Below are 23,684 nucleotides of genomic sequence, written 5' to 3'. Positions count from 1 at the left end.
TTTCAATTTGAGTAGGGTTGTATCTGGTTGTGAGCACTTTTACCTGCTGTAATTACATAGTATCATTTCCTTGCTTTCCTTGACACCCCCCCACCCCCTTAACAGGAGATTTATGTGAGGGGTCCAGCAGACTTAAGATCACTTGTGCCTTAGACATCCCTGCTCAAAGCATGTCAAAGCCAACCCATGCCAGCAATGTGGACCAGTTTAAAGCAACAGTTGTTTCTGCGATCCTTTCTTTATCTGGGGAGAGGGGAAGGTTAGCTAGCTATATTATGGTGAGGTTCAGAAGCTTCTGTTAGGAGGCTCGAAGGATGTATCTCAAAGAGGGAGTCTGGCTTGTTGTGGGCTTCCACAGCTTTTTTCTTATGGCTTGAAGTACATACTTGTGGCTCCAGGGCAGAGGCTTGCAGGCATTTTAGTGCATTTGACTCTGCTAGGGCTGTCAGGTTTATATTAGAATATTATTCATATCCACGTAAAGGTGTAAGACCCCAAAGTTCCTAGGTGCTTGAATCTTGTTTAGATGCTTAAATAATTGCTGATGAAATCATAAAATCTTACATACTGTTGTCCCCACAGAGACATTCTTTATTCTTGTTCTTTTTCTCATCTTTATCTCACACTGAAACAATTCTTCATACTCCTTCCTGAACATCTTGCTTTAGAAATGGGGCTAGAAGGACTCTTGATTTATTTTTTTTCACTCTAGCTTGTGTTTCAGTACTTCAAATTTATGAGCCAGTAAGATGAAAAATCATAGTTCATTTTCAGCTACAAAGAAATACATTAAACAGTACTGACATGAGTAGCCGGACCATAGAAGCATGACCTAAACTCCTTGCCTCCACCTGTGGAACTGGGAAAACTAAGGGAAATGAGGAAGCCAAATACTTGTCTGCAACAGCATGGGCACCTGTCTCAGTACTACCTAACCACTGCTTCCTTCCAGGATCACTTCAGAATTGCTCTCTGGCCATTCATCTCACCTCACTGCCTTCTTTTCATTGATCCTTCTGTGTCTTCTGTTTGTCTAGAACAGGTCCAGTGAATGTCTGGCCATGTAATCTTGTCTCAGAGGCTGGAAGAACATCCTTTGCTCCACTGCTCCTCTCTAAGAAGAGCCATTCCTTTCATCTCATTTCAAACCTCATATCAAGATGCCTTTGGGGTGAGGAATTCTCCTTTCCCACTTGTTTTATCACTATCAATCTCCTCTCCCATTTAACTCCAAGTAATCCAACAGCAATGATAAGACCCATTTGGAGCATCTAGAGGTGACTTTCAGCTGCATCTGGAATGATGGAGACAAGGAGCATGTCAGGCAGAGATGCTGAATATTCTAGAATTGCTGTGTAGCTGGCTTTGGCTATCATTAAACCTGTGAGGGTGGTCTAGCCTGGGCTGCCCCTCCAGGAACCATATTGTGGTAGAGAAGACAGATCAGGCAGAGGAAGAAACCTGCAGGGAACCGGACATTCTTCTTCCCCAGACATCTACCTGGAGAAAATGGTCATTGGATCCACCAGCACCACTGTGGAGTGCAAAGGGGAATTGAGGACAAGGGCAGCCTGTGTCGGACTTTAACATGGCTCATTACATGTGATGGCCTCTACCCATCACAGTGTGATTTTCTGAGCTCTTGCTGGGCACTACTGAAAATACTATATTAACTTCTAGCAGCTGATCACCCTGGCAGTGGGGGCCACTTCCAAGAAAAGGGGCCCTTTTGTGGTTGAGTCAGCACAGCTGATTGGGGCACTGCTTCATATTCAGGATAAGAGAGGGCTGGCTGTTGCTTGGATGCTGAGTGACATTTTGTCTCTAAGCCTTACAGGACTGCGCCAAGCTGCTTGGCCCTCTGGTTTATTAAGGACACTACACCTGGCTCTATGTTCTAAGAGAGCCTTGAGGTATTTGCAAATGTAATTTACTTCTGCCTTAAGGATTTTGTCAGCTAAAAAGGCAATGTGAAGTAGCTTAGTGCAATTGTAAGGTGGAGTGTGTGACGGTAACTTTCACATGGTTTTTACAAGGGCACATGCAGTCACTGTAATTGCGCATTTGCCTTTGGATATGCCTGACTCTGCAGTCAGCTCAATGTGCATTTCCATTTTTCATATTTCAGTCCAAATTCACCAAGCAAAGAGGCTAGTGAGCCCAGCAGAGCCACTATAGAGAAGAATTTAATCTTATACACCTTTGCACACATTGTGGTTTGAGAAAATCTCTCTATATGGAGAGATTTTGCTATCAAAATTTGGAAAAATATTACCAAATCATTCCAGAGATAATGCCCTCAGTTCTATACAGTAAGAAAAAATGTGACCATGCCCACTGACTCACTTTCTGTCAGAAAAGCCTTCAGAAAACAAGCTAAATGAGACCTGGGAGGTCCTACGTTCATCCCTAGCAAAGCGAGGCAATAATTCTGCACATTTCTTCATCTCTTTCTTCTGTGCCTGCAGCCACTGCACTGCAAGATACCCATGTAGTGGAGGGTACACTTGCTCTCTACAAATGCCAAGTTACACTCTTAACACACCTTATTTATCATTACTATATATATATATATATTTGTGATATAACACCTGGCACGCATAGAAGAAGGAAGGGATTACTAAGACCCTCCCTGACAGTAGCACTAAAAGGACAAATTCAGATTTCAGATTTATATTTACTCTGGCAAATGCAAAACATGCAGAAGCAAGCAATTCTCCATGCAGCATTTAGTTAAGCTGCATCCCTCTTTGGCACAGGATATTGTAGCTGCTGCAAGTTTATATGGGGTCAAAATGAATTTACACAAAGCCTTGGAAGAGACTGCCTACTAAGCATGACTCATCACAGAGATGCTATCTCAGGCTCAGGAAATCCAAGAGATCCAAACTCTATCCCAAGCATCTGTAAGTGACGCTGGTAAGAAGAGAGAGCCTGAGCTAGCTGAACCTGCGGTCTAACCCTTATGGCCATTCTTGCAGCCTGCTTGCACACATCCATGTCTCCAACCTCCCAAGCTACCTCCAAACTACTTTATCCTTCACTTTCTGCTTCCATGTCTGCCATTGTGGAGATCTGGGACACCTAGGCACAGTCAGGAAATCAAGAGCAGACTGTAGCACACATCAGCACAAGCAACTGGTACATCTTATTACTGTAATGACAAATGTCAGTTCTGCCAATTGGATTTTATGTTTAAAATTTAGTGGTATTAGATGAGTGTCTCTGGTTGCACTGAATGCTTTGCAGGTGCCAGGAGAAGGAACTGGGCTGATTCTGTCTGTCATCTTTATCTCCTGTTGCCTGGTCAGAGTGTTCTGACAAGGAACGGATGGCTCTGGTAGGAATTCCTACCAAGGCACTAGGCAGGGAGAGTGGCTTTGCCATATGAGAACTTAAGGGCCTAAATTCTGTGTTTTGTCTTGGCAGATGGGATACAAAAGAAGGCGACAACATGTCTTTTCTGAAGGATGACCCTGACAGCCAGGTGAGTTTATCTGTTCGAGGCTGGCTGTCAAGCTTTCTAGAAATATGCAGTATTGGGAAACCTGCAGACTCTCTGCCAGTGCAGAGCTTGGAGACTCCTTTGTTGCACTCTTCAGCACTCTCYAGGCAGCATGATGGGAGAGCAGCCTCATGTATTCCATTGACCCTCTCCCCAGCATAACATCCCCCACTTGTCTTGGTCTCTGAACACTGCTCCTCTTCACTTACATCCTTTAACTTTCTTTAATGGCCTCTGAAGATTCCTCCTCAAGTTTTGGGAACCACCACAGGCAAGGAGTACCATAAACCTGTTTTAATAAACTGAAATAAGTATCATCTCCTTCTTTTCTCAGAGGATCCTTGGTACAGACAAGCTGAAGAGCAGAGGTGAGGAGGAGGTGGAAGAGAACTGCCTGACAGAACTGGAGGAGAAGGTGAAGCAGCCAAACCTCCCAGATTATGGGGCCTCCTCATCACAAGGACTGCAAAGTGGAAAGGTCCCATCTGCCCACAACGGCCAGAAGGGGGAACTGAGAGCAGTGAAGGGATGCAGGGAGGTACCTGTGGCCATCACTGGTGACACAGAGCCAGGGACCAAGCTAAGTAAGGAGAACATTGGGGAAGATGCCAGTGGGAAGGCTGGTAATGCTGACCTCCCCCAGGAGAAGGAGAGCACAAAGAGCAGTGCTCCACAGAGCAGCCTTCCGAGCGCTGTGCAAGCCATCAGGCACAGCAGTGAGGAGAAGATGTCATTGCCGCTTGGAGCTGACTTAGAGAAAAGCAGAGCTTCAGAATGGGAATCCACCGAGGACTCTTTGAACAGCCATGGAGGAAAGCTGGACACAGCAGCAGGAGGCAGACGGGAGGCAGGTCAAGGACAGCTGGTGCAAAAAAGAGAGGAGGAAGTGACCCAAAACACTGCCCTTGAGGGGCAAATGCTTGCACTGAAAGGTGGTGATGATGCTGTAGGCACTGAACACAGGGGAGAGCCTTTGCCCCCAAGGGAAGAGAGCTCCAACAAGACTGTGAAGTCTGAGCAGGACACAGCCAAATCACAGTCCAACAAAGGGGACCAGCCTGAGGAGTGCAAGGACAAGGACAGCAAGGACTTTATGAACTAACAAAGACTGCATTGTCGTGCCAGAGACAGAAGGTGAGTTCCTGACCCAAATCTCCATGTTGTGTTCATTATCCCATAATACTCACTGGGTACAGCCATCGTAGTCGTCCACAGCTCTGTTTTCTGTGGCTCTTAAGGACAACATATAAAATGTCTCTCCAAAAGTGTTCACTAATAGCAGTATGGATACTTAAGACAGTCTAAATCTGTACATGACAAAGACCTGCTCTGGAGCAGATGGCGAAAGCAAAGGAAAAGTCAGAGAAATTTGGACAGAAAAATGGACAGCTGAGTCAGGTTGGTGTTGTGCATTAGTCAGGGACACAAACTGAATCTCTTCCTGGGAAGGGATAATCTCAGACAGGTGTGGACAGCAGCAAGAATTTATTTCTGTCTCTGCAGTGATGACAATTAGAATACCTAGAGGTCAGGCCATTCCCAAAACACCTGCACAGCAATAGACATCCATCTCATGCACAGCATTTTGAAGGTTGTCTGCACATAGGATTCTCTCTCTAGCACAAGATGTATGAATGCTAAGCCTGGAATTACCTTGAATATGTGTGGCAACATTAATGTGCCAGGCAGTATATTAATACAAAGAATGAGATGTTTCCTGTCAAAAAGGCCTGTGATCCAAACAGAAAGGAGGAAGAACAGATCTTTGTTATGCAACAAAGCTCCAGGTTTTACCAAAACTAAGACGTTTCTTCCAGACAGGGAAATCCAGAACAAGGAAAGCCAAGAGAAAGGACCATAAGGTATGACAAGGCAGAAAATCAAGGTAGAAATAAGGAGGAGGGGCAAGGAGAGAGTGAAGGAACACTTTGGCAGTTAGCTTTGCTCAAACTGTTCTTTCCAGGCTGTAACAACAATGTCAAGTATCAGGATTTCAAACCCACAGGTTTCAGATCAGAGGAATAATGAATCAGGATGTGATCCTACCACCAGTTTAGGCAGTAAGGACATAACTCAGGCCCTGCACAGAGACACCAAACTTTAGAGCAGTCATCTGGCCTTCATCTCCCATCAATGGAGAGAGATAAGCACTTGCAGAACACAATTCAGCCTGGCGAAGACCTGAACTGCTCTCAGGATACGCCTATCTCTATCCTTTAAATAGAGAGACCACAACTACATGCCTAAGGAAGCACTTCAGACAACTAGCTGCCCAGATTGCTCCCACCAGACACCTTTCCCTGATTCCAGCAAGCTTTGCCTCAGACCACTAACCAACAGCTTGTCACCAGCTTTCACTTAGTATTCATCTCAGAGGCACAAAGGAGCTTAAGGATGAAGTGATTAAGCTGCTAGCGAAAAGACTTTTGCTATAATCCAATACTATACAAAAAGCATGGAGAAGCACAAGCATTACAGCCATTGAAAAAAGGCAAAATACCGGAAACCCGCAGGAGCTGGTTCTGTACTGGAACTAAAATTCCTTGTAGTAAGCAACACATTAGAAAAATGTGAAGAAGCGTCTGGATGCACAAAGCAGGACAGGACAGCACAGCTCATAGGCCAGGCCAGGCCAGGCCTCTCTTAAATCTACCACTCTACCAAAAGTCCTCGTATTAGAGGATGAAAGAGTTGTTTAACTTATCCTGTGTGAGAAAAGTAGTCATTACTGAGACATCAGTTAAGAGGAAACAATAAATTAGAGCAGTCTATTTTCATCAGGGCAAATGGTACTAGGACTCTGAGTCTACTTCAGCCTACCTTTTTACTCCATCACTGTTCTGTGAAGTCATTAAGGCATGCTTAAATGTAAAGATATCCTTATGTTTTGGGAAAGATAAGGTACAGAAGGGGAAAAAGAGGAGTTAACAGATGTCTCCAGACTACTGGCACTCCCCTCAGTCTCATCCCTGGTATTCTCCTTTACAACTTTCTCTCATCCTTTCTGCTCTCCCCTCTGTCCTCAATTGTTTTCCTCTCTCTGCAATGTCCCTTTTCACTTTCCTGATCAGGTCACCCTGGACAGCATTTCCATGCCTCACTTCCATCTCTTTCCCAAATAGTTCAAGCTGAATTTCCAGGTTTGTCCAAATTATGCACTCAGCATTGGATACGTCCTTTTGATGCAGACAGGTTATAGCAAGATGCTTTCCTTTTCTTGCTATCTCCTGTATGTCTAGGAGATGCTTCAAAATTCAGGGGAGCCCTTTGCACGGTATGGATGGCAGGTCACTAGGGAGAGTTAACCAAAAGATGTTCCCACCTTTCTGGATAGTAGTGCTGACTTACATTGGGATCACAAGAATAGGCACAGCTACCTCAAATCTTATATTAAGTGGATGTATTTTCATTCTTTTCCATCCTTCATGTTTCAGAGCAATTACCAATCACTAATTCACAACCAAGCCACAATGGCATATCTTCTCCAGGCAAACTGGTCTCTAACTATTTCATCCACAGGTTTCTTGCATTTTCTTCTTAGCTGGCTGAGCCAGTGCAGCAATTTGTGTGTCCTCTGCCTCAGCAAGGGGTTTCTTCTACTTAGTTTTTCATTCCATTGCCTGCAATAGCATTTAGAGAATGAGTTTAGTGATTGCTGATGGCTGTTAGTCTTTAATGATGTTGCAGGGCATCACTGTCACTTTCTATCAGCTGAAGTCATCCCAATGCACTCAGCCCTCTCCCTTCACACCAATGACAGTCCATTATCTGGTTGGGTTTCCCAAACAGAATCATTTGCAGTCAGTGTGAATTCTGCCACTATTTATTCATGTCAGGGAAAGCCAAGATCTATTCATGATGGGGAAAGCCAAGAGGAAGACAGAGGGTCCTGTCCTTAACTCTCTCTGTCCAGGCTGTCAGGAACATCCCTTTGTAGGGAAGAAATGCAAGACCTGGAATTTTCTAGCAGTAGCTCAACATAACCAGAACAGTTCATCTGTGTCACTTGACAGCGGAGCTCCTAGGAGCAACAAAGCAGCAACAACGACGACAACAACAACAACAAGAAAAGCAAAAGCTCATTTGGCTCAAGTTGGTTAAGTCGTCAGAGTGTTTGGAGTGAAAAGGTCTCCTGCTATTCCTGCTGTTGCTTTGAAGTTCCCAAATCAACATGGCAAGCTGCAAAATGACACAGATGGCAGTCATAAAAAAAACCACAGGCTGGTTATAGTCACTTTTCTTCTCCCTTGGCTTCTGTTTCCTAGTACTCTCATAGAATCATAGAATCAGTAAGGTTGGAAGGGACCTCTGGAGATCATCTAGTCCAACCTCCCTGATCAAGCAGGGTCACCTAGAGCATGTTAGACAGGGTTGCATCCAGGTGGACCTTGAATATCTCCAGAGAAGGAGACTCCACAACCTCTCTGGGCAACCTGTTCCAGTGCTCCATCACCCTCACAGTGAAGAAATTCCTCCTCACATTCAGGCAGAACTTCCTGTGGTTCAATTTCTGCCCATTGCCTCTTGTTCTGTCACATGGGACAACTGAAAAGAGTTTGTTCCTGTCCCCCTGATATCCTCCCTTCAGATACTTATAAACATTGATAAGATCCCCCCTCAGTCTTCTCTTCCCCGGGCTAAACAGGCCCAGCTCTCTCAGCTGTTCCTCATAGGACAGGTGCTCCAGTTCTCTGATCATCTTCGTAGCCCTCTGCTGGACTCTCTCCAGTAGCTCCGTGTCTCTCTTGTACTCAGGAGCCCAGAACCGGACACAGGACTCGAGATGAGGCCTCACCAGGGCTGAGTAGAGGGGCAGGATCACCTCCCTCGACCTGCTGGCAACACTCTTCCTAACACACCCCAGGATACCATTGGCTTTCTTGGCCACAAGGGCACCTTGCTGGCTCATGGTCAGCTTGTCATCCACCAGTACTCCCAGGTCCTTCTCTGCAGAGCTGCTCTCCAGCAGCTCAGCCCCCAGCCTGTACTGGTGCCTAGGGTTATTCCTCCCTAGGTGCAGGACTCTGCACTTGCTCTTGTTGAACCTCAGGAGGTTCCTCTCCACCCAACTCTCCAGCCTGTCCAGGTCTCTCCAAATGGCAGCACAGCCCTCTGATAAATGCTGCAAAGCTCTGCTTTATTTTCATATAATTCTCCCTGAAATGTTATTTCTCAGGAACATCACACTTCGGGGCTTTATTTAGCCAGCAAATGCCCCAAACAAGTATTTTTTCAAAGAGAAAAGGCAAACGACATCTTGCCTATTTACAGTAGGAAAGGCTCTTAAGGCAGAAATTGGGCTTTGTATGTTATRTGTGTGTGTGTGTGTGTGCAGAGTCTTGCTGAGTTTCTTGGCAAGTAGGTCCACTTTTTCAGCAGACAACTAATATTCCTAATAATCTACCAAAGTTTCTGGGTAAAAAAATAAAAGAGAGATTGTCTTTAATTTGTAGCAAAATGCAATTTACATTTTATCGAACAACATTCACGTGCAGTTACAAAATGCTATTGATCTAAGACGGTTTTATCTCCAAGCATTTAATAATATGGGCAAGTGGGTCACTAAAGTCTGAAATGCTAGAGGACAGAAATGCCACAAGATTGTGACAGATTTTATAATGAAGCATGGGTTGAGTTTTTCGAGGCAAATGTCCAAGTGTGCGATACCTTTTAGAAAGTAGGATGCTCATAAAGACTTAAGAAGCAAAGTAGGCTGTATTTCCAAATCTAAATGGAGAGGCTGGGGTTGCCTCAGACCACACTGGACTCAGTTAATAGGGGAACCACCTGAATTCCCCCAAAATATCCATGCCTGCGAATCAGATCTTTGGAACTAGATCCCTCAGGACTGCACCTATGTGAGATCCTTTCAAACCCTTGGCAGGATTGTCTGTTTTATGGCTTATTGAACCACATGCCTGCAGCTGACTACAAATGATGCTTTACATGGATTCCCCAAAATGCAACCCGCAGGACACCTGTATTCAACAAAGCCATTGCATATGGCCCACAAAGAGATTTGTTGTCATCTTTGACAGAAACATTGGTACATCAGCTAAAGAGTTTGTTCCAGGTTTTCTGACACAAGGATTAGTGTTTGGACAGTCAGGGGACAGAGCTGTCAGCCATTCTGAGCCTGGAGACTTTGCAGCTGTAGATGCTGAGCAAGGACTGCTTCCCTGCCCTGACTTGCTGTGTGGTAACAACAAGCAAGTTGCAGCACCCACTCCAGGCACGCCACATCACCAGCATCACAGCTGATTTTTGTTCTGCATTCTCTCCATGCTATGGAGCCATCCAACAAGTAGCCTCCTTTGAATAAAATCCCCATGCAACTCCTACCAGAGAGAAAATACAGCCTCCATGATATCATGAACTTAACCACACATGGCATATCAATGTTTCTGCCCTTCTCAATATGTCTGCTAAAAAGCACAGTGTTATCTGATAAAGCTAGGTTTAGCAGGAACCAGGAAAAGAGCATCATTAAGGAAGCTGAAAGAGCAAGAAGATCAAGTGTTAAAAAAAGACCTGCACTTTTCCCTTTTGGTTAGAATGCAAAAGGAAAAGTGTGATCATTCCTCTGGTTCTAGCACCATTAATTCAGATGCCCAAAACACCTTAATTATTCACCTCCTCTCACCACTTGCATATAATCTTTAAGGAACAGATAGTCCTTAGTGAATGGCCCATAATCCGGTTAAAAGGCTGTGGGCTGGTGGCTCACACACAGTTTTTAACACTTTATGCTTACACTGAATTGCTGACGTCTACGCCTAATGGTATTGATATGATGTCAGGCCAACACAGTTACAAAATTATTCCTTTGCAGCAGGGTAAAGAGGGGGCGTTTTTCACCCTGTTGTGTGTGAACAACAGTAACACTCGTTTTCTGTAGATGAAGGACTTCATGTGTCAAGACAAGTGTGCTGTTGTTATGCAAGCCTCCAGAAGGTACTGAGCAGTTCTCTCTTCATACATCCTGCCATGTCCCAGCAGGAAACCTTTCCTGTGTTCTGTGTCCATATAACCAGTGGGTATTATACCAGTCAATTCAATCAGGTTAAATCGATAGTGTGCTGCATATCATGCATCAGCTTCCATGCTGTGCTAGAGAGGCCTGGAATTTAAACAAAAAACCCCATGACCTGAAGTGCCTGGCAGAAAACATGAGAGAAGTTTGCATACAAGAGTCCAGATGATACAAATGGAGTCTGAATGCCTACTGTCTCGGACAGCAGAAATTGCAGTAGCAAAACCGGAAGATGATTAATGTAACTGGGACCCTCATGAGATATATGGTCATATCTCATTGCCTTAAGGACAAACATTTTCTGGATGACACTGGCATGGGTTATTGAAACTAGTTAATAAGTTCCTGTCAGGATGTGATCAGTAACTTTACAGTGAGGGTTTTTTTTCTGTGAAAGTAGAGATTTGACAAAAGCAAAGTATGTACCAGAAATGTGTCTGCTTTGACATTTCATACTTTACAAAGCACAAACTGGAGCCCTCATTAAACCTTTTCAAACTAGAAAATTTTAATGTTATATTTTGAAATACTGGTGATTCAGTTTTGATGCAGTGCAATTTTTGGAAAATCAGCCCAGAAACAGGTGGTATGATTTTGCAACATACAACCTATCAGCCCCAACAGGATTTTAAAGATATAATTTCATTAAAACAATTTATATTGTGGAATTTCCATCAAGTGGAAAATTGTGTACCAGCTCACTTCACCTGATGTCAGGGACATGCCCTCCATACCAGGATCTCACATGACCCAAAGCATGGCAGATATTTGTAGCAGCAGCAATCACCAGTAATATTCTCTCCACCTACCCTGCTCCTGTGCTTTGTGGGACACATGTCCCATTCACACTCATATTCATATTTCACTCCCCACTGCAGATGCTGTCCATCCATTTCCACAGAATAGCAGCTCCTTACAATGAGCAGCCATCATGTGGGTTTCACAGCTTCAACTGCTAATGCCTATTTATGGTACTAAAAAAATCCTGCACCTTCAAACCACTTGGAGATGCTGTGCAGAGAGCATGGCGGGGCTTTAATCCTTTGCTTCAAATAAGAAGGAATAAATATTTACCCAAAGTGAAGGCCTGGAATCCCTGGAGAATGTCCAACAAGTCCCAGAGAAGTAAACGATACACAAAAACCACAGAAGCTTTTCCCTGAATTCTCCTGAGAAAATCAATCTTTAAAGAAAATGCAGCTGGGGGTAAATTTCCAAAGCAACTCCAGGAATCTGACCTTGCAGCTCTGGCTGACGTAAAGAGGAGTGGGGCAGGCAGGGCCTGTGTGCCGCAGGATTAAAGAGGTCAGAAGAGGTCAGTTTTCTGATGCAAACCAGTGCTAAAGGTTGCTGAAGAAAGCAGTACAAGCAGAAACCAACACTTCTCAATACAGTTATGGAGCTACTGAAGAACATACCAGTTTCCTCAAGGCTCAAAAAAGATGAGAAGATACCATCTGCTGTTGTGTCTTGAAAGTTGGCTTCGGATTGGCAGGCAGAGTTCTCAGGGGCTTGAATATTCAAGAATAGTATTGGTCTCACTGCTCCTCCCTGCAGCCCATACCTGGAAGCACGGCCTGGAAGCATTCCTGTTTACTCGAATGCTGGCAGTCCTGAGCTAAGCCTTGATACCACCCAGCTCTGGAGCTCACCATCATTCTGTGAGCTTTCAAATTCCCAGAGCATGACTTAGCACCATGCACCACGAAACAGGAAAGTTCAGTCCTCCTGCAGAATTATTGCAGTAATTCTCATTGTGGAGTTAAGGAAAGCCTTTTGCATGGTGCCATATGGGAAAATAATACTAGCATTGGAAAACACAGGGATTATGTGAGAATGGTTCTGGAGTAACAACTTGGACAGAAGAAACACAGAGAAAGACTTGAGGGATATTCAGGAAATGGTTGTTTAATCTAGCAAAATTAATGCCAGAGTAATAGAACTGTAATCTCTATAAATACAGTGGGGTAGTTAACACCAGGGAGGGAGCAGATCATTCAAGTCAGAAAACAATGCTGGTGCAAGAATCACTGTATTGAAGTGAATAAATATGGGAAAACTAGAAAAAAGTTTCTACCTGTCAAAGGAGAGAGGATCTGGAACAGTTCTGTAATTGAAGCAGGGACTCTTGTCACCTTTAAAGTCAACCTGATCAACATGTTTCTGACAGGAATTAGATGACATGATGTCTGTAATAGCAACAGGCTGAGTTTGATGACAAAGAAGATGCATATGCTCCTATGTCAGTGTTGGTGACCCTGTAAAAGCAAATGCTTTCACTGATACCCAAAAGAATTAGAGTATACATCCCATCTGGAAATGTGGGCTCTATACTCCTCAATCTCTCAGGCACTTTGGAAGAGCTTCTGTCTCTGGTTTGCCATGGTGACTTGTGAAAAGAAGAAACTATTACGAGCTGTTAACACATTTAGTCACAGACTAAAGCTAGTTATTACAGCACCTGTATGTCCTTATAGCTACTTACTAAAGTGCAACAGGGCCAAAGGTAATTTAGGGGTCTGATAGACAAACTTTTGCCATTCTAAACATTAAAAATGAAGCTATTCATCCTGCTTTATAGCCTATGGTTACTGCTGTTATCGCAGAGCTGGCAGAAGGGAGCATGTGCCAGTACCTCAGCTACCAGGCTCAGTGTTAACCATGGGGTCTTAATGTCATCCTAGATGAAAAGAGAGATAAATCTTCTGCGTTGTGGTCTGCTATGCAAGGAGCACCGGCACATCTATCTTTCTGTCAGCTCTGCTGTTGAGATGATACTCTTTTGCAAAGGGACTGTAGAGAGTGACAGTATCTTAAACCATTCTAACACAAACCACCATCCGTCTTTAAATGCTTAAGCTCATCAAGGGTTGCAGTGATAAATTTTCTACCACTGGAAAATCTAGAGACAAGATTAGGATCTTTTATTTTTTAAAAGGGGATTGTAGTTCAAATGGGAATTGATTCAGAGAAGTCTTATGGCCTGTGCTGGGTAGGAGGACATGTCTCATGATCTTAATTGTCTCTTTCTGGCTTTACAGTATGTAGGAACAGCTGCTAAATATCTGTTTTTAAAAAGCTAAGTAAGGAAATCTGGTATAAGAATGTCTAACAAATGGTCCATTCATATGATGTCTGAGTTTGCCTTACAGTATTTCACAAAACTGACTAGCTGATTTGGCCACTGACAGAACTAAATAGTCTCTAGGGACTCTTGTCTATCCCCAGGAGTGACGAGACAAAACTTCTTTAGCTCCTTTCAGCTGCAGTCTTCAGGGACTTCATGTGTGTCCATCCTCATGAGATTAGATTTAACTAGTAGGTCCTACAATGATCTGTTGTTGGCCTGGCTGTCAAAGTCATCCCAGTGACTTGCCACGTCTAGCCAAACTCTGTCAAATTGGGAAATATGAGGCACATTGGATCCCTTAAGATAGACCATCAGCAATCTGCATTTAATCCTCTCACTTGACAGTGACAAAGTTAAATTTGGCACTACATCCCCTTGTTGTTGATGGAAGAATCAAAGGCAGCACATAGTTGCATTGCTCTCCAGAGCCTTGAGTTGCAACGGTAAGAACACCAACCATGGGAATGTCAGGCTAGCTCATTTAGTGCTTGCTAAATCTCTGACCATCCCTTGTATTATGCAAGCAAAAGAAGATACAGTGTGAAATGAGAGAAATGCTACTCGCTATGTCTAATTACTAAGAGAAGTAATGACTTCAAAACAAGCAGGATCTTGGCTATAAAGATTTTCTTATGCACAGAAAGAAAGTGGCTGTATTGATAATATTGCAGAATAGGAGATAGAATTGTCTAGCAGTACTAAAAAGCAAGAAGTCTTCTAAGAGAGTTTCTGAAGTATTGATAATAAAATAGATTAACACAAAATAGAGATAGCTCTGAAGTCAGTTCAGACTTGTAAAATAAATATTTTACAGTATTTAGACTACCAAACTCAACTCTGAAGATCTGTTTCCTGGCTCTTTTGAACAGTCTTCAAGCCCAAGAGTGTACTGCTACAGCAGTCAACACCCCTTTGGGAGTAAGATACAGCCAATCTTGAACATCATACAGATAGAGGACAATGAAAAATGTCTCCAGCAACAGTGTTGGACTCTCCTCTTAGCGGTACATCTCATTGATTATCTCAGTACCCGGGGTATGATTTCCGTGCAACTCCTTACCAGATATCCATGGCCATGTTGTTAAATGATTCCCTTAGGTCTTCCCTTTTTATGTGACCTAAGCTTACTATTGCCTCTCCGCTTTCATGCTTCTTAATCCATTTTTCCTTTTATATTTCTCCTCTGCCCTTTTTTCTAAACTTCTCATGTTGAAATCTGCTTCAGCAAAACACAGATCTGGATTTAAACACAGATGCAGAAAAACACCAACTCAGCAATTCTGAGCAGCACCCAAACATTTGGCAATTGGAAAAGAAATTAAAAAAAAATCTAATTAAAATCAGAGTGTCTCAGTCTGGAGGCAGCTATAGGACAGCAGGTTCCACTCATGGGCTACTGTTTTCACCACAGAAAAGCTGATACAGCCTCCCCTCCGCTACAAATGTAAGCACTGCAGCCCCAAGCCAGGTTTCACAACAGAGGGCCACAGAGTCCTACCCAAAAGCGCTCCCTCCCCTTGTTGCTGCAGGTACTGTACAAGCCCACACAAAAACATGCAAGGATTATTGTTCTTATTAAGACAAAAGAAGAGGGTACAGTAGTCTTTGTCAGAGGAGGATTGGGAGTGTATTTCATACAGACTTGCACATTTGTTTTATCCCATGGGCTGTGGAGCACCTTTTCTGCTCCCAATGTATCTGGTAGGTAGATATGTGGTTATGCTATGCTGGCACCTTACAAGCAGCCCAAGCTGTGCGGGAAGGTTGTGCTGAAACTCAGCAGAGATTTGTTATTTACAGTGATCTCCAAAGACTGATAATCCTGCTACTGTCTCTGCTTTTGTTTTGCCAGGATAACGTGCTGAATGTGATGGATGAGAAAAGGAGCACAGCCTTGTCCTCCCTCTTTGACCTCATATGAAATTGGCTTTCAGCACCTGCCCTGTGCCTTTCAGCACCCATTCACAAAGGGGGTCCCCCATCACCACTCCTCCCTCTCCTGCACACAGTTTCAGTGTCACTCCTATCTAGTCCTACACCAAAGGACAGGGAAAGCTACATATACACATCTCTACCCTTCAGAGAAAACACAGTCACTTTTCTTTTGCCTTTGTTTTTCTTATATTGCAGCTGTGTGGCAAGACAATGAATTGTCTACTGGATGCACTTTATTTTATTTAATAACTAATTCTGTTAGAAGTTAAGATTCAGCTTTCTGGGCTCCCCAACCCTTTTCTTCCCTTAGAGGCTGCCAGGGCACTGCATGTGCCAGGAGCATGGCAGGGGTCACAGGAGCTCTCCCTTGCTGTTTAGTAGGCAACAAGTGAAAGACAGAAAAAAACCTCAGTATGGCCACCTCACAGGGGACAGGGTGCGAGCAGTTACACTGTAGTTCTATAGGTGGGTGAAAAACTAGCGTTCAAAGCAGCTGTTGTTCTAGAGGTATTAAGTTGTTTAAGCATCAGCAGAGATGTTTGGTAGTCATGTGGGTTGTAGGGCATGAAGGGGATTGAACATTTGTGACTTACACCATGGTATGCTGAGGCTTTTGACAAACAGATGTCAATCACACTATTTTATAACTTAAGAGCTTGTTTTTCTCCTCCTGATAGATTTAGTAGGGCACAAGTAGCAGAGGCTGAATCAGCACACTAACAGACCATGCTTTTTCCAAGGAAGGTTGCTGGGTGGATTGAGTGGGTACACACATGTCTTAGCAAAGCACCAAGTCTACTTCATAAAAGTGGGAAGTGGAAAGAGGTAGGAAGATTTTGAGTTAAATATATGCACTTACAGCTGTATGTGCCAAGCAGGGCAATGAAGAGGGCAGCACAAACACCATAACCTTCCTTCTTAACAACCCTGCACCAAGGAAGGGGTCAGCAGTAGGACCCTGGGCAAACTGGAGTTGGAGGTGTAGGCTTCTTATCAAATGCTTTCACCTTCCCAGTTGTGCCTTTCATAGCCCTGTGTTTGAATAAATGGGTAGCAGTTCCCCTGGAAGTGGCCACTCAGATCTTTTGACTCAGCCTTACGAAAAGGTATCTTCCAAAGCAAACAACTGGATAAGCATTCACAAGCACAAACAAGCAAGAATCATAGCTCTTTGGATTTCAGAGCAGCTATGAGATCCACAGCAAATAAGGATCTAGCTGAAATACAGTAACCAATTAAGAAAGGAGAAAGCAGGCACAAGGAATAAGACAACATAATTTCTGACTTCTGAATGGCAGAGCAGCAAGGACATTCTCATTATGAAATGCTGCCATAACACTTGAAGCAGTTTCAAGAATAAATGTATGTGCAGACATGTATGCGTGGGGATTTACTGGATTTCATAGCAAGATGCATTCGCTAACCAAAATGCCAGATTGCCTTGGTGATAAGGTTGGTATGTGTGGACTGAAATACTGTACTGTTTTAATAAACTAATATTGCACAGATGTACATTTTGGTTTTCCAAATAACTCAGACCCACAGCATCTATCTAATATATACTCAATGAGTGGCAAGTCTCAATGTGCCAAATTCACGATAATTTACTGGCTTCAGCCTAGGCATTAGGCAAAAGACAGTGTGTACCTTTCATGTTTTTTTAGTAAGAAACATCTTCACCTCACCAAAGCCCAGGCTGGGTTTATTTGGACTTACTGAATGCATAAAAGGACAGATAAAAATCAAGTTGTAAAAGTGCTGCTGGTCCTTGAAATTCTCCATGACTGTTGGAGGCTTACTTCCCGTCACTGGCTGCCTATAACACTCACTGTTTACTTTTATAAAATAGCTCACTGACCTCAATCTTGATCAGATTGGACTGAGTCATTGCCACTATATACCAAGAACTAGTTTGCCTCAGTACTAGATGGTCTACACAACATATTTGCAGGTCAAGAGTTGTTCCACCCCAGTAGAAGTCAGGCACACAGCCAGGCAAAGAGGCAGAATTTTATTTTGCCCCAGCTCAGAACCTAGTTTTAGAGATAAAAAGTCAACTTGAATTGCTGCCGCACTACACTGGACATCTGATTGCCCTAAACACCTTTTTGAAGGACAGTTTGTCCCCTCTCCTCTCTTCATCCTGCAAGTCCAAATAATTTGGTATGTAATGAATGATGCACAGGAAGGATTGCATCTGTACCAAGCTCCTTGAATGTTAGGACAGATGGTACCTCTGCTCCGTGTAATTTCTCCCTGTTTACCAACACTCTGCTTGAACGCACTTTGGTTGGTGCCGATTGTATTTTTTTTTCAGAAAACTATGGCTATTTACTTCTTTACAGGAAAAGTAAATGCGGAATGGTTGAAAAACCTGATGCAGAGGGTTTTTTCTTTAAATAAAAGTTGTAATGAGGAAAAAGTCTCAGTTTCTTGGTGTTTCTTGGTCCCATGGGCAGAGCTTTCTGAATGCAATTGGTAACCTCTGCTTTTTAGAGCAAGAGCTTTGATTCAGATTGCTCATCCCTTAGGAAAGCCCAACTCCTAGCCTAGCTTAACTAACTCAACCAATAGGCCGGTTATAATGATGACAATCTGCATTACAAAACACAAAGCTCACCTTTCCATAGTGTGGCAAAGCCCACTTGCTGCCATGTCACTCCTGCTGCAGAAAAACACAGTAGTAGCTTGTAGCATGCAAATTCATCTGTCTACAGAGATGCCTGTTTCCTTCCAACAGTGGTTGGTAGCTCTGGGATTTTGTTAAGCTAAGATGGCATTCAGTGAGAAACATTTTTGTACGTAAGTTGCACAGAACAGTAGTTAGCAGTTTTTAAGTTAAATAGAAAGCTTTTTAAAGTCAATTACAGGCACAGAGCAGGAGGGGTACAGCACTGCTGTGTAGTTCAAAACACTGCCCACTGCCTTCCCTTGGAAAGGTTGTGTAACAGTAGCTCAACCCACTCAAAGGCTCACAGACCCTGCTGGTATCAGCAGGCAAAGCCACCACACTGGAAAGTCTGCAGCCATTTCCTAGTCGCACCAAAGTAGTGCAGTGATACAACATCTGACCAGAAATGAGGCTGACTGCCTCAACACAGAGAAGTCAAAGTTCAGCTTATTTGCTTTATGCTCCAGTGCAGGTATGACTCTGTTTCTTACACCATTGCCCTCTCCCTACACTTTGATAACATCTCCCAGGACTCACAGCTAACCACCAGTAATACACACACCTGTATATAACACTTTCCAGAATGGCCCACTGAGATTAAATTAGTCTTCTCTGAGGGAGACACAGGATGCACAGAAGCAGCCAGTGATTTTGTTAGTTATCAACACAAAACTGCAAGACTGCTTTCCAGCTACGCTAATGAACTAAGCCAAAATCTGGAGTGAAAAACAGCTTCCTTCTCAGAATTATAGCCCAGTTCTATGAATATGGGCTTAAGATAATATCCATTACATCAGTCAAGACCAAGAACATACACAAGGAGAAAAAGCAGTTGAAAGATAGCTTTTAGAAGATGAAAATTTAAGCTAGCTGGTGGAGCATGTTACATGCTCCAGTAACTTGCTTTTCCAGCTACTTCTTTTTCTTGTAGTTCCTCTGCATGTGGGTTGTAACAAAACACTCTCCTTGAACAAATTAAGGTCAATGGGGCAATTCCAGCATGAACAGAGGGTAAGTATTATACATCAATAGGTGCAAGCCCAAAGACATCCACATGCAAGGAAAGAAAAAAAAAAGACCAAGAAGGTTTAAACACATACACTGATCAAGACGCACTTTAATTCTTCACTTACTGCTCTTTCTTTTAGGGAGCACTTCCTTTTGACAGGAGTTGACTGTGCAAATCCTTCTATGAGGATCTAAGCAGAGGCAGCATTACATCGTGCTAGAGGGATGCTGTTGTCAACTCAAGAGTTGGACAAAGCCATACTAGCAGAATTTTTCATATGAAAAGTCGTGTTTCTCCCTCGTGAATCTTTTCCCTGTAAGAAGGGAAAACTAGAAGAAACATGGCCTGGCCTTCTCTCCAGCCCTTCAAGTTATTACTGTGATCAGCAACTAGAATAATCAAAGCTATCACGGTGTTTAATCTCCCTTGACACTTTACAATGGTGCACTTTGTCACTGTGTTTCAGAACTAAGTTGCACCTTAAGCAAATGTTCACAGTGAGAATTCCGTGCTCTGTGCCATGGAAAATTTAAAGGCTCTTTGTACAGGATGAAAATCTGGAACACTGTCCCTAGATGATAAGAGGAGTCAAAACTTCAAACACTGCAGGGAAGCTGGCATTACAGAACCATCAATATGTTTAATCAATAAAAAACAAATAAAAAAATTAGGAATCCTTGGAAGCACAGATACCACTATTCCAGCCATATTCTTAGATACCATGCTTTTAAAGAAACATTCACACTAAGTCTTGAGATTCTTGTTAACATATTTACTTCATTTAAATGAAGGGCCTAAGATTCAACATTGCACTCGTACTTTATTTTCTTTGTCCAAACTGACTTTCAACAACTCCCTTCCACACAGATCTGCCCATACTGGAAATTTCATGACAAAACTCTATTTGCAAATAACACGTAGAACATTTGTGTAAGGACACTAATTCTACCACAAGTTCCAAGAAAGTACCATTGCAACCTCATGATTTGTAACATTTTCTGTTGAAACAATAGAAAAGCCTATGCCATATCTGGCCTGACAAAAATCTGCTAGCTAGAAAAACCACTATCTACTCTGCTTAAGTAAGCTTTTCTTTAGATGACCAGTGAAGGGAAAGACTGAAATGGAGCTGAAGTCATGTAACAAACAAGACTGTCTGGCTTTTTATATCTCAATTTTACTAGATGAGTGATCTTGCTATCTAAAAACTTGTGCTGGATGAAGATGACTGTTTTAGTGCAAAGATTGAAACATAATGCAGAAATTCACAGTGCAAGATGACCACCCAGATGTTATTTGTTGCAGCAAACCCACTTCCTAAGAAAGCCCTAATACTCTGAATTTTAGAAAGTTAACTTCTACATAGAAACCAATCCAGACAAGCCATTCTCYTGTTGCACATGTAGTACAGCAGTAATAAAGTTAACAGGATGCTCCAAAGCCAGCTGGTACCAAAATAAATGTATTTCACCTAAATTTCACTTTGTCAGCAGAGAGGAAAGGATGCAGTAACACAACCTAAGGACATATAAAGCCTGCTCTGTCAGATAGGAATGACAACAGCTGTGACCAAATTAATATCACCTATAAGCTATTTTTAGAACCACCAAGGGAAGAAACCATTAGCAACAGGTCTACTCCCTTTGGTAAAGGGGATCTGAACACTTTTACTATTCTAAAAAACCTTTTCCATCAACATCACAAAACAGGTGAAGAGCTTTAATCGTTATTGCTACTGAATATAAGGCATTTCTATAGTTACATGATAGGTTGGAAAAGGGCCACGCAGCCCATTTAATTCAATTAACTTCCTCTTCCATCTGCTCTACACTGCCATGCTCTATTAGTCTTCTGAGAGCAATTGTTTTTAAACTGAAAAGTGCCAAGAGTCTATGTATGTCCAATGTATACTATTCAAAAGCACTACTTTCAAAAAAACTCCAGTTCTGAGCTGCAGCCCAGGATGAGAGAAATATTATTCTCAGTATAATTCCACCTAGATTTTATCTATATTTAAAGGAATTTTTAAAAGTTAAACACAAGCTCCCTCTCAGGGATGCTTCCCAACTTCTTCTGAATTTAGTGCCACATAAAAGGTGCAGGCTAAACTCCACTGGCACCAAAAAATGGGTCTGTTTCCTTTCTCCTCTACTCCTTTCTCCTTTCAAGTGCAGAAAACCTTCCCTTGTACAACCAGAGAGGGACTGCAAGAAGCATCATTATCACCAGGAACCAGAACATCTACACGCATCAGGTAGCCCTGCACATACATATCAACATGCTACATGTAGAGCAGCCAAGGGAATGAAATCACCTACTGCTATGTAAAGAGCACAAGTGAACCCAACCAACAATTTGTCTAAAGACAGAGTGCTGCTGTGAAGATACCCACCAGTCCTGCCACTACAGCAGATAAATAARAAAAGTTGTGAAGCAGCTCATGAGATAATAGTATGGTAGGGCAACCATCTGCTCAGGAAGCAGCTTTTGGTTTTCATCTTCTTTTCCACCTCCTACTTTCTTTACCTGCCCTTCCCTGCAGAAAGGTGGTAAAGATTACATGCATACTTCATCAGGAATGACCGAAATAAAAGACCTTTTTTGCTTCCTACTAGCTAGCCTTCTTTTCTAACATACAAAGAACATATGGACTTTCCTATATGCTCTCTGGAAAACTGGAAGAGAAAGGTAAAGATCATGCCTAAACCACATCCTTTTGCCCAGTTTTTCCAGAGGCCTTCTGTTCTAGGTCTCCATCTTCAACAGACACTCCAAACAAAGGAAGTGTCAAGTTAGAGTGGGTTAAGACACCAGTCCTAAGGCGTATAGATTTAGGTATGAAACTTCTGTTTCCCTCAACTTAAAGAAATTAAGTGTCATATTTTACAGCACGCAATTGAGAGTTGCACAATTGAAATATGTATACTACAGAATGCATTTTTATCTTCAATGTTAGGGAAGAAAGTCTAAACTCCAGTGATCACTTCACTGGCATGCTGGATAGCTCAGCAACCTAATGGTTAACTCATTCAATTGAAATAATCAATCTGAACAGCAGCTGCTCAGAATGATATAGGTCATCAAGACACATGCTCTCATGCCTAGAAAGTCATCAAATATGCTTATTCTTACATGGTTTATTCATTGATAGACCTCATTCTACAGTTATTAAAGGGCATTTTTTCCACTGTTTATCAGTACAGCCATGCAGAACATTTCTGAAGATGACATGGCATGAAAGCATCGTGTTCTGAGGGAAGTCTGCTCAGTACACATCACTAGCTGGCTAGCACAGACCTGCTTCCTGATGGCACCGGCCCGAGGTTAGACTCGGGTACCACATTTACGGACTTACCACCCGTAAGTCCAGCAAACTCACACAGGCAAGAAAACAAGCACAGACCATCACATACATAAGGACACATCGCACTATGCACCACTGCAGCTGCCCACTAGCACTCACTGTGAGCTCTGCTTCTCCTCCAAAAGCTCAAACCTTCTCTCCTCACAAATCCCTAGTTGCCATGAATAACAGGAGTTGACACACATCTGGCTGCTGGAGGTTTCTCTAAGCCTCACCTATGAGGACCAACGACAAGTGAATCAACATGAATGCTATAGTTCGCCTGTTACCACAGGCGGTTTGTTTTCGCTACCCAAGGAGTCCTTCCAGTCTGACACTCCTCCCAGTGCTCTCCCTCCACCACAAAGAGAATATACTGTATTACAGAGACTTTCATAGTGGGAAAATATTTTAATATAGTAAACAAGTCAATTTACCTTTCACATATTTTCAAATAAATTTATGCTCATTATTAAACAAAACTGGTTTTACAGCCAGTTTACAGCCTCTAAATTCATCATGTTCCCAGCTGATCTTGTAAATAGTGAAGAATTTGGACACCAATATCCTTTTATAGGTAACAGATCGGCATAAATAGCATACGAGTTCAATGCAGGTTCGAAGGGAGAAGACAATCCCCGTGAGGGGGGAAAAAAAACCCACAAAATTCCCTTTGGAAGAAAGAGGGGCTAGGGGGGTAAGTACTGGAGTTATACTTGTAAAAATGTTTCCTTCCCTTGCTGACCCCTTGGCTGGGCCAGTCTCCAGCCTGAGCTCTTTGGGGCTCACCAGCGCGGCAGGCAGAGGGGCCTCTCCMCCCCACTGCCGGGCAGCCAAGGCGCAGTCCCACCTAACAGGGTCCTCCACCGCCGCGCCTCCCTCCGGATGGTCCCGACGACGCCCTGGGGGCGGCCCGAGGAGCGGACACGGTCCCGAGACGGGGCAGAGGCGCAGATGCTCGCCGCAAGCCACTCTCCCGAGGCCAGGCCTCCCTGGCGGGCCGCCGCGGGGCTCCGAAGCCTCCTCTCCCGCGGCGCCTCCCCGAGCGAGGGACGACT

The 23,684-nt window shown here is 43.2% G+C and overlaps 1 protein-coding gene across 4 annotated transcripts in view; it reads left to right on the top strand.

Annotated features, from left to right (window-relative positions):
* CCDC9B (coiled-coil domain containing 9B) overlaps positions 1 to 15,609 on the top strand; it is a 49,618-nt gene extending 34,009 nt beyond the window's left edge. For all 4 annotated transcript variants that reach the window (XM_085307350.1, XM_085307349.1, XM_085307347.1 and 1 more), the window contains 3 exons: positions 3,430 to 3,487; positions 3,840 to 4,639; positions 15,521 to 15,609. In XM_085307350.1, the coding sequence (XP_085163476.1) occupies positions 3,430 to 3,487; positions 3,840 to 4,607 (826 nt within the window). In that variant the 3' untranslated portion in view covers positions 4,608 to 4,639; positions 15,521 to 15,609. The remainder of the gene's footprint in view (positions 1 to 3,429; positions 3,488 to 3,839; positions 4,640 to 15,520) is intronic.
* The last annotated feature ends 8,075 nt before the right edge of the window (positions 15,610 to 23,684 follow it).

The sequence above is a fragment of the Rhea americana genome, unplaced genomic scaffold, assembly GCF_003343005.1.
Source record: "Rhea americana isolate MKP2758 unplaced genomic scaffold, rheAme1 scaffold_257, whole genome shotgun sequence".
Classification (NCBI taxonomy): Eukaryota; Metazoa; Chordata; class Aves; order Rheiformes; family Rheidae; genus Rhea; species Rhea americana.
This window is presented reverse-complemented; position numbering and strand designations above follow the sequence as displayed.